We start from the raw sequence: 11,226 nt of genomic DNA, 5'->3' as shown, positions 1-11,226 counted from the left end.
CGCCATACCTGGCCAGCTGTACCGCCATACCTGGCCAGCTGTACCGCCATACCTGGCCAGCTGTACCGCCATACCTGGCCAGCTGTACCGCCATACCTGGCCAGCTGTACCGCCATACCTGGCCAGCTGTACCGCCATACCTGGCCAGCTGTACCGCCATACCTGGCCAGCTGTACCGCCATACCTGGCCAGCTGTACCACAGGGCTAGTGTACGTTCTGTCATTAAGGTCCACGTGAGCATGTAATTGGTGTCTATGTGCGCATGTACTTTGTCGCCACGTGCGCAATGTCATTAGAGGCCTGGGGCGCAGATGGCAGCAGGTGGCCTGGGGCGCAGATGGCAGCAGGTGGCCTGGGGCGCAGATGGCAGCCGGTGGCCTGGGGCGCAGATGGCAGCCGGCGGCCTGGGGCGCAGATGGCAGCCGGTGGCCTGGGGCGCAGATGGCAGCAGGCGGCTTGGGGCGCAGATGGCAGCGGGTGGCCTGGGGCGCAGATGGCAGCCGGTGGCCTGGGGCGCAGATGGCAGCAGGTGGCCTGGGGCGCAGATGGCAGCAGGCGGCTTGGGGCGCAGATGGCAGCAGGTGGCCTGGGGCGCAGATGGCAGCGGGTGGCCTGGGCGCAGATGGCAGCAGGTGGCCTGGGGCGCAGATGGCAGCAGGTGGCTTGGGGCGCAGATGGCAGCAGGTGGCCTGGGGCGCAGATGACAGCAGGCGGCCTGGGGCGCAGATGGCAGCAGGTGGCTTGGGGCGCAGATGGCAGCAGGTGGCCTGGGGCGCAGATGGCAGCAGGTGGCCTGGGGCGCAGATGGCAGCAGGCGGCCTGGTGCTGCCACGACCCAGCTGGGCGTTAGAGAAGCTTGGGTTCACTAATGAGTGTGGCTGGTGGTGTGGGCGGCGGCCCAGTAAGGGTAAGTATTACTTCTGATTACTTCACTGATGAGCACCGCCCTGCTGGCTTCCTGCCTCCCTCACTCCCTCCCTACCTACCTCCCTACCTACCTACCTCCCTACCTACCTACCTCCCTACCTACCTACCTACCTCCCTTTTTCTGTAGAATTCTTTATATCCGTCTCGCCTTCTATGCCGTTCTATATGCTTTTATATATAGCCTTCTCTGTAACTCACATGCTCCGGTCCCATTAATGTCCAAAGAGCTTGGAAAAGGTGGGAAGGGGAAAGAAGGTTGGGGAGAAGGAGGTGGATAGGCCACGTACAAAGTTCTGTACGTGGCCTATCCACCCCTAGGTTGGCAAGATGTTTTGGTCGTGGTGTGGAGCGTGTTGGGGATTGTTGTTATTGTTTAACATTCGGCTACTCGGAACATAAAAGTTCCAAGTAGCATGGGCTATGGTGAGCCCGTAGTGGACTTACCTGGCACAGGAAAGGGGCTGTAACTTTTCGTTTTTTGTTATTGGGGTTGATCTTGAGGTCTTATTCCGCGGCAGGAGGCTTGTGGCGAGGTGGTTGGCTGCTGTCCTGGTTTAGGTGAGGTTGGACCTCCGTGGCAGCGGAGGTACTTCTGGGCCGTCGGCTTCGGATGGAAAATGCGAGTCGTCCCCCCAACTTACGCGGTATTTCGGGTCGAAGTACGAAGCCCGAAGTACGAAGTCCTCTCTCTCTTCAAGCTTTAGAGGTCCAGGAAGATATCGAGTGTGTCGGCGCGGACAGATATTCGGTGAGGGAATAAGCTCACAGTCTTCATCAGTCTCCCCTTCTCCTTCCCTCGACTTGCTCTTTTCCCTCGGGCTGTTTCCCCTCAAGCCAGGTACGCCACCAGCATGTGGCGAAATCCTTTCTTTAGAGAAAAGGATTACAGACAGACTAAGAATATTAAAACCATTTGGAATCAACTCTGGCGGACAGGTCTGATGAATATCGATGTATGTGTGTGGCAATGTTGCTGTATGTGGGCAGTGTTGCTATGTGGAGCAGGTCAAAGGAAACGTGCCCAAACGTCTCCGTCCTGCCACAGGAATCGAACCCAAGACCTTTCGGTTATGGCCCGACGGCGCTAATCACTGACCCACGGGACCCTCACAGTCGAAGAGAACTATGTTAAATGAAACGCGTTGATGCGTTATGAAAACGGTGAGTAATACGATCAACACAGTGAACTAATATATGAGAGTTTTATGTTCAAAGTTAATATAACTTTGAAAATAAGAATATAAAAGAACTCTGTGTTCTTGCGAGATATAAACATATGAATGTGAAAAAAATTTCAGTGTTCTTGCTAGCTTATTTGAGCATAATAATAAAGAACAGTGCTCGTGCCAGCGTTCAGCATAAGAACATTAAAGAACCCGGTCTTTCTAGCTTCGAACATAAGAATGTGAAAGAACTTGTAGTTCAATTCTTACTAACATTCAACAAAGACTCATCGCGGACCCACTTAGCGCCCTAATAGCCCCTGACTATCCATCATGAATAGTTAATCCGACAATTAAAATCGTAATTGCACCATCCAATTGGTATCATCGAGCTAGGTTTCTGTGATTACCGAGAGATCGCAGCCATCAATGAACCTGTCTGGGCGGAGGGGGGAGGGAGTGGGGGTGTGTAGTGGTGGTGAGCGCGGCACAACACCGCTATAATCCTGGTTTGGGATCGGTGCTCCACCCTCGAGAGAACCTTCCTCTGATAACCTCAAGGAAGTAATTGGCCGAGAGGTTTTAGGTCAATAAAGAGAGGTACGTCCGGGGGACCAGCTGGCAAGGTTACCTATACACGCACGCACAGGCACGTACAGACACGCACGCACAGACACGCACCTACGCACGCAGGCACGTAAGGAGGCACGCACACACACATACACATCGTGGACCATCCTCCTAAAATATAATTACTTAGTGCAACTATTTGCTCGAACGTACAAAAATGGACTGTTGCCGCTCACAATTTTTACATTTTTACTATTAATTTTCTCTTCATTGTGTAGATCCCAAAAAAAAATACAAAAACCAAACTTAAGCATTCCTAGGCCTAATGTAGCCCATATATATGTACTCTTTTAGGCCTAAAATGGTTTATATTAGACCTAGGACGATTCAACAGGTTAGATTAGCTTTTGTAGCTATATTTTCGATTTTTTTTAGGCTTTTGTAATTACCCTAACACTTAGGTTAATTCAATAGTAGAAAACGGAAACTTTTGTGGGTCGTTCATTTAGTCCATTTATGTACGTTTGACTAAATAGTTACTATATATATATATATATATATATATATATATATATATATATATATATATATATATATATATATATATATATATTTATATATATATATATATATATATATGTATATATATATATACTAAAAATTTAGGAGGGTGGGCTGCGTACTAATCGTACGCTTGCTGGAGCTTTGATTCATACATATGGCTAACCAGCCATTTCTTAAGATATGACAGGCGTCAAATTATGAGTGGTAAAGGATGGTGTGTACGTCTAATTTCGGGCCGAAGAGGCGTCAATTTTGAGCGCTTCTAACTTCACCAATTTTGACGCTGTAGTAGATAGTGTTCAGATTAAGGGGCATTAAGAGAGAGAACGGGTTCAAATGATGCAGCTTAATGTTCATTGCTAGTAACAGAGTGGAGCTAATGTTCAACGTTACCAAGTCGAGGCATTTGATCCTCATGCACAGTTAGTCCAACCACTTGGGCTGGACGGTAGAGCTTCATGCAGGTCGGCGTTCAATCCCCGACCGTCCAAGTGGTTGAGGACATCATTTCTCTCCCCCCCCCTCCTCTCGTGCCATCACAAATCCTTATCCTGATCACTTCCAAGTGCTATATAGTCGTAATGGCTTGGCGCTTTCTCCCCTGATAGTTTCCCTTCCCTTCATGCACAGTTAATCCTTCAGTGGGTTCGTGTTTTCACGATACATTCGTAGACACGAAGAACAGCAGTCACGTGACCACTTCCTGCTACTCTGAAGCTTCCAGGAACCTGTACACCAGTTGATTGACAGTTGAGAGGCGGGACCAAAGAGCCGGAGCTCAACCCCCTTGCAGCCGCAGGTGAATACAATTAGGCGAGCACTCTGACCCCCCCCCCCCTCCCCCCGTAGACGGCAGGAACGATCACCACCACACAAACAACTGACGCTGGTTACACTTGGGTAGTTCTCTCATGTTCTTAACTACCACTTATCCCCCCCCCCTTCTCCCCCCAACACCGTCACAGCCTCCTCCTCCCCTGGGGAACCAGGAGCACCTGTGGCCGCCCCAGGGTGAGGTACACATGGCAACCTTAATGTGGGAGCCCCCTACTGGTGAGCTGACTTGTGCTTCGGAGCATTGCCCTGTCTGGCTCCCCTGGGGTGTCTGGCTCCCCTGGTGTGTCTGGCTCCCCTGGGGTGTCTGGCTTCCCTGGTGTGTCTGGCTCCCCTGGTGTGTCTGGCTCCCCTGGTGTGTCTGGCTCCCCTGGGGTGTCTGGCTCCCCTGGGGTGTCTGGCTCCCCTGGTGTGTCTGGCTCCCCTGGGGTGTCTGGCTCCCCTGGTGTGTCTGGCTCCCCTGGGGTGTCTGGCTCCCCTGGGGTGTCTGGCTCCCCTGGGGTGTCTGGCTCCCCTGGGGTGTCTGGCTCCCCTGGGGTGTCTGGCTCCCCTGGGGTGTCTGGCTCCCCTGGGGTGTCTGGCTCCCCTAGGTGTCTGGCTCCCCTGGGTGCCTCACCCCCTGGGTGTCTACTTGCAGGCCTGCTTAGCTGGCTGGCTTTGATGATCAACTAACTATCCCAACTGTCTGGAAAGCTTTTTGGTTCAGCTGACCGACTGATATCAGCCTCATTTGCAAGCTGTATCCATGGACAATTGCCTAGTTGCTTGTAGACTACATAGTAGCTAGCTACCCTATTGGCTGATCGACTAGCTAATTGCTTGAGCTCGTAGCTGCCTGCCTTCCTAACCAATGAGCTGGCCAGATATGAGACTAGACTGTTACTGCCTGACTTGTTCACAATTCACGATGAAGACTCGTTGACGTGCGGCCAACAAGCTCTTGGGCTGTTGTCAAACTTCTAACCAAAATAATCTCCCGATGGACCTCCATAACGCACTCCTAAGAGCCGTTTGTTCAGTAATATCGTCAGTGGCAATCAACACTAAAATTGAAAATATATTCATCGTTAACTTGTAAGTCGACAATACCTCGTTCAAGGCTCTAACAACGCACAGACAACAAGGCTGAACCAGACCATCACCAGAGAAGTCCTGACCACCACCACCACCGCTGAAATGATCGAGAGACATGTCTAATTGCAATAGGCAATTAGACATGTCCCAAGTTCATTTTCAACTTGTCTCGTGGAGGATTTTAAGCAGCGTTGCACGGGCAAATTGTTTCACAAGATTACCAACAGCACCGTGAACGCTTGCAACGCTGGACAGCGCGTCCGGACACCGGAAGCCTTCCCACGCCCCCCCCCCCCCCTCAGGACATGACCGGAAACCTTCCCACTGCTCCGTCAGACCTTGACCGAGAATCTATATAACCCCCGTAAGGCTAGGGTCGGAAACCTTTCCCCGGGTGTTAGTTATAGGTTCTGAGCTAAAAGCCTTCCTACAAGTACCGTCGGAGCTGGACCAAAAGTCTTCCTTTCGATCTGCTAGACTAAGGGGCAGAAACGTTCTGGTCCAGGTCCGTCGGACCTGGACTGCAGGTCCCTCCTCCCCCCCCCTTCCTCATACTCAATTCCCTCATAGCAGCGCTGGACACAACGTCTCGCCAGCTGCTTGTTCCGGCCGGCGTTGGCGGGTGTACAACAAATGAAGGAAGGTACAGGTGTGACGAGGTCTGGCAGCACAGGTGGGCAGTCCAGGTGGGCAGCCCAGGTGGGCAGCCCAGGTGGGCAGCCCAGGTGGGCAGCACAGGTGGGCAGCCCAGGTGGGCAGCACAGGTGGGCAGCACAGGTGTCGTCGTTGTGACAGAGAAGTAAGACTTCAAAACAAATCAGCAATACACACAAAATTAAATGGAATTTGTAGCCCAGAAAGGTTGAGAAACCACAGAGGAGTTCATGGCATTCAGGAAGGCATGAAAAAGGTCTATAATTCCCTTCCCATGAACGGAGAACACGGCACAAAGGCCCACAGGAAGCCACGGCTGAGAGCCAGAAGCTCATATGGAAGAGTCACAGAGGGATAAAACAGGTCACTGAACAAATCCACAAGGACCGTGACGAGGGTTCGAACCTACGTCCGAGACGATCCCAGACGCTGCTTTAATCGACTGAGCTACGACATGGTAGGTCACAGGTTCGTGAATGACGAACCATAGTCAGAATCATTTACGTCAGTAAATGATCCCTGAGGACTAAAGAGAGGAGCGAAGGCGGAAGTTCCCCCATAAAAAAAACGATATAGTGATGTGTGAGGAGCTATATAAGATGTTCCAGGTATATATACAGATGCCTATAAACTCGTATATGGCCTACGTAAGCATCATCATTCACATTTTATGCTGCATATAAGTGTCTCGTCTCTACACCACGCCCAGCTGAACACCAAAGATTATGCTACAATTGGCTAAGTAATAATCGCCCACACTTTACTTACTACCAAAACAAACTCGACCATAAATGTGTGCTTCACAAACACACAAACACACAAATGCCATTTCAACAAAACATTCCCTTGCTTCCCTATTCCCCTCCCTCCCTCCTCTTCTTATCTCACACACGCGCACGCGCGTGTGTGTGTGTGTGTCTGTGCTCACCTATTTGTGCCTACAGGATCAAGTTCTAGCTCTTAGACCCTGTTTGGATCAATCGCTCTTAATCTTTGATCCCGTGTGTGTGTGTGTGTGTGTGTGTGTGTGTGTGTGTGTGTGTGTGTGTGTGTGTGTGTGTGTGTGTGTGTGTGTGTGTGTGTGTGTGTGTTTATAATCTATTGACGTGGTATGCTTACAGTCTCCTAAAATCTTACGGGGTATTCATGCCCGTGCCACCTCTTGTGTGGCTTAATCTTCAACAACCAATCAATCCTAAAATCACTAATACCACAGTGGCTGCTAAGCCCCTCAAACCAAAAAACACACAATTTCCGTTTGGAACGTCTGGTGTGATTGAAGATTCTCGTTAGTGTCTTAATTCTGGCACTTCAGGAGCCATAACTGCGGTCAGTGATTGATAAAGATTAATCCACTCAAGAGGTGGCATGGGCATGAATAGCCCGTAAGTGCGGTCAGTGTGTGTCTCTCTCTTATACCATGGCTCAACGTCTTGAAATATTCCCCCCAAGACGCTTGTAACTACTCGGAGGCAGTTTATCATTTATCGATAAATATTCAGAAAACGTTGAGGTATTAAATTAGTTTCTCTTAAATCTTGGTTCAGAATGTTATGATTACGTTCTGGCCTGCGGCCTCTCTTCATTTGTCACTTCGTAAAATAATACAGTGGTTTTGCCTAGCCAGAAACGTACGAATCGTCAATATTGTGGTGGTTTAATTTCTTCCAATACGTCGTGTTTTTATTGGATTGGTCGAATCCGTCCAAAATTCGACGCAGCCTATGCAGAGACCGGGCCGCGGGGACGCTGGTCCTCGGAATCATCGACAGGTTGGGTGATAAAACGAGTTGGAAGATCCTCGTTGGACACGTTAACCCCCTGTGCCTCACAATGTGGGGATTCCAGTCCGGTGCTGCATATACCAATATTGATCTGACAAATGTTTTGTAGATTGCCTTGAAGGAGTCTTTATTTGGACTGCTAAACGATGTTCTAATGTTCTGCCAGCGTCCCATATGCTACTGATGTTATCCTGTTTGTGTGTGGCTCTGGTGGTAGTGTTATAGTTATATTCTATACTCTGGAGTTAAATTCACACTCAACACTTTCTCTTTCTGAACTCTGAATTTGCCTTCCATTTATGGTGTAGATGCCTCCGTGTCTCTACTCTCTCTTTCCCATCTTCATTACATTACATTTCTTGAGACTGAATTCCAGCAACCACTTATTTGCCCACTATTGGAGTATGTCAAGGTCCTCTTGTAACTTCCTGCAGTCCTTCTCTGTGCCTTCGTCAACAGCTTCGCATCATCTGCAGACCCAGGCATGTACTCCCTTAGGTAGGTAGGTCGTTCACATAAACTAGGACCAGTTGGGTCCCAAGACCGAGCCCTGTGGGACCTCACTGGTTATATTCCTCCAGCTCGAACCCTCCTCTCTGCCTGCTTTCTGACCTTCATGTATACCCACCACTGTTGGTAACATTACTACTATTTTTCAATATATATTATTTTTTATGTATATATATTTTGCCTCCACAAACATCAAACATCAGTAATACACTGTTACTTCACAATAGTTCGGTCACCCCCTTCCATGAACTGTAATTGTCAGTGACGTTTCACAATACTTCGCTCACTCCTTCCTTGAGGTGTAATGGCCACTGTATATTCACTATACTTCGCTCTCGTTCATGAAGTAACCCCTCGTGGTCTCATTATAACTTACCTTCACTTAAATTCTAAGAAAACTATTTTCCTTGTCGTTTCTGACCCACAGTTTCAGGCAACTAAGACCTTTACTGCATGACATTTGCTTCTTAGGATCAATGTTCCTCCGTTGTCAAGGTTTCAAAATACGGGGAAAATGTTCAGCATTTCAGGAAATAAAGTGGAAGACCATCGTTATGAGGCAAAACGTGTTGGCGAGGCACTCCTGGAGGTGCCTCGCCACCTTGGACGTGCCTCGCCACCCTGGAGGTGCCTCGCCTCCCTGGAGGTGCCTCGCCACCCTGGAGGTGCCTCGCCTCCCTGGAGGTGCCTCGCCACCCTGGAGGTGCCTCGCCTCCCTGGAGGTGCCTCGCCACCCTGGAGGTGCCTCGCCATCCTGGAGGTGCCTCGCCTCCCTGGAGGTGCCTCGCCTCCCTGGAGGTGCCTCGCCACCGTGGAGGTGCCTCGCCTCCCTGGAGGTGCCTCGCCACCCTGGAGGTGCCTCGCCTCCCTGGAGGTGCCTCGCCACCCTGGAGGTGCCTCGCCTCCCTGGAGGTGCCTCGCCTCCCTGGAGGTGCCTCGCCTCCCTGGAGGTGCCTCGCCACCCTGGAGGTGCCTCGCCATCCTGGAGGTGCCTCGCCTCCCTGGAGGTGCCTCGCCTCCCTGGAGGTACCTCGCCACCTTGGAGGTGCCTCGCCACCGTGGAGGTGCCTCGCCTCCCTGGAGGTGCCTCGCCTCCCTAGAGGTGTCTCGCCACCCTGGAGGTGCCTCGCCATCCTGGAGGTGCCTCGCCATCCTGGAGGTGCCTCGTCACCTTGGAGGTGCCTCGCCACCCTGGAAGTGCCTCGCCACCCTGGAGGTGCCTCGCCTCCCTGGAGGTGCCTCGCCTCCCTAGAGGTGTCTCGCCACCCTGGAGGTGCCTCGCCACCCTGGAGGTGCCTCGCCTCTCTAGAGGTGTCTCGCCACCCTGGAGGTGCCTCGCCATCCTGGAGGTGCCTCGTCACCTTGGAGGTGCCTCGCCACCCTGGAGGTGCCTCGCCACCCTGGAGGTGCCTCGCCACCCTGGAGGTGCCTCGCCACCCTGGAGGTGCCTCGCCACCTTGGAGGTGCCTCGCCACCGCCGGTTCACTAGTAAATGACCTTTGACCCGGTATAAGGTGCTCCAGTTTTACACCTTTTTCCTTTCGTATCTCTCTCTCGCAGTGCTGCGTCGTTCGTGTGCCTTGCAAAGCCAACAGTGACTCGTGACTTGCATACGTGACTTGCATACGCGTTGAAATATACAAGAAAAAATAAATATATTCATTGTTAAACAGCTTGTAAACTAATAAGTGTTTGCGTTAGTTTGATTTGTTCTTATTTACAAACAACAGCCTGATTGTTTATAGCGAAGAAGAAAGAAAATGTATCAATCTTTCCCTCAGCAACTTAGCGACATTCTCAATAGGCTCGTGAACCACCCTATTCAGTTCAAGACAAATGAAACTGATGTGGAAACGTCTACAGCCACACACAATAGCCTCTTCCTCCTCCTCCTCCTCCTCCCCCCAAAGGTTTCTCAACCCATAGTTCACAAATTGCATGACTTTTGCCCCGACGCACAGAAACTAAAACCAAAATGACGGTCTTCACCCCGACCAAAAAAAAAAAGAGGTATAAAAATAAAAAAAGCAGTCAAGTGTAACCCTTCACTCCTGGTCGCCGGCGGCCTCAGGAAGCTCACCGCTGTTTCCTGTCAGCGGTCACCCAGGCCGGCTGCGCCTGCCCTCAAGTTCCGTCTTGTTGCACTTGATAATCGGATAGAAAAAGGAAACTGTAATGAGTCCCCGAGAGACAGGGAGAGAGACAGACAGACTGAGAGAAAGAGCGACGCAAATTGTTGAGAAACACAAGTCTTCGTTTGGAAACCATCATGAAGCCTCGTCGGTTGGAAAGGCCTTCTGAATGGATATCGTATCTTCGTCCGGATTCGTTCGCGTTTGTTGCGTTTAGGCTAGAAACGCGTTTGTAGGTCCCGTAGCGCCGTATGTTGATAATAACCTTTTCGTTCCTCTTCTTTTGAGTAGAAACTCCTGGGCCGGATTTCCCATCCGGCACAGGTGAAAACGGAAGTCCATGTTATTGTGTTAAATGTCGAAATTGTTTGACGCTCCCGTGAGGAGTCATTCAGGGCCGTCTGTTGCCACCGAGTTTTCCCACGGGATGCCGAGGGAAACTCGCCCCTCAGCGGCCGACTTTTAAGATCGCTTCTTTGTACGCGTTGAAGTTCCCACGGGAACGTGCGCGATCCTGTGCTTTACGTGAGGGCGCCGGAAGGTCGAGAGAGGAAGAGAGGTGACCCTCTCGGTGACCCACAAGGCTGGTTCCTGCGCGTCTATTGTGCTCCTTCACTACCTCTCACTGGGTATACGACACCGGTGAGTTTCCTCCAACGACGCTTACAACTTTTCTCATTATTCCTCACTGCGCCTCCAAGGGTTTGCAGGGGTTAGGGACGCTGGCTTGAGGGCCGTCTGCCATCTTGCCTCGGCCATTGTGATTGCTTTTTGTTTTCCTCTCCCTCATTCATGCGTGCCTGTCAGCTCTTATTTCTGGTGCCAGCGTTATTGTTTTGAGACAAATATACAAGCCTGCGGAGGGTAGAAATAGCCTGAGCAACTCTCGCCTTTTGGGGTGCATTTTATTACCTCAGTAAACTTACTTGAACGTTATTAAATATTTGCAAGCGCAAAATATTGTTTATGTCCCAAGTTTCTTAGATGGTCCTCCATCAATTTGCTTAATAATT

The 11,226-nt window shown here is 50.7% G+C and overlaps 1 protein-coding gene across 1 annotated transcript; it reads left to right on the top strand.

Annotated features, from left to right (window-relative positions):
• Nucleotides 1-287: 287 nt before the first annotated feature.
• Nucleotides 288-851, top strand: LOC138359192 (buccalin-like). The gene has a single exon (XM_069318181.1). It carries the CDS (start codon nt 288-290, stop codon nt 849-851), a length of 564 nt encoding a protein of 187 aa, XP_069174282.1.
• Nucleotides 852-11,226: the final 10,375 nt, after the last annotated feature.

Source organism: Procambarus clarkii, chromosome 89 (assembly GCF_040958095.1).
Source record: "Procambarus clarkii isolate CNS0578487 chromosome 89, FALCON_Pclarkii_2.0, whole genome shotgun sequence".
Classification (NCBI taxonomy): domain Eukaryota; kingdom Metazoa; phylum Arthropoda; class Malacostraca; order Decapoda; family Cambaridae; genus Procambarus; species Procambarus clarkii.
The sequence above is the reverse complement of the archived record's forward strand: the minus strand, read 5'-3'. Positions and strand labels throughout refer to the sequence as shown.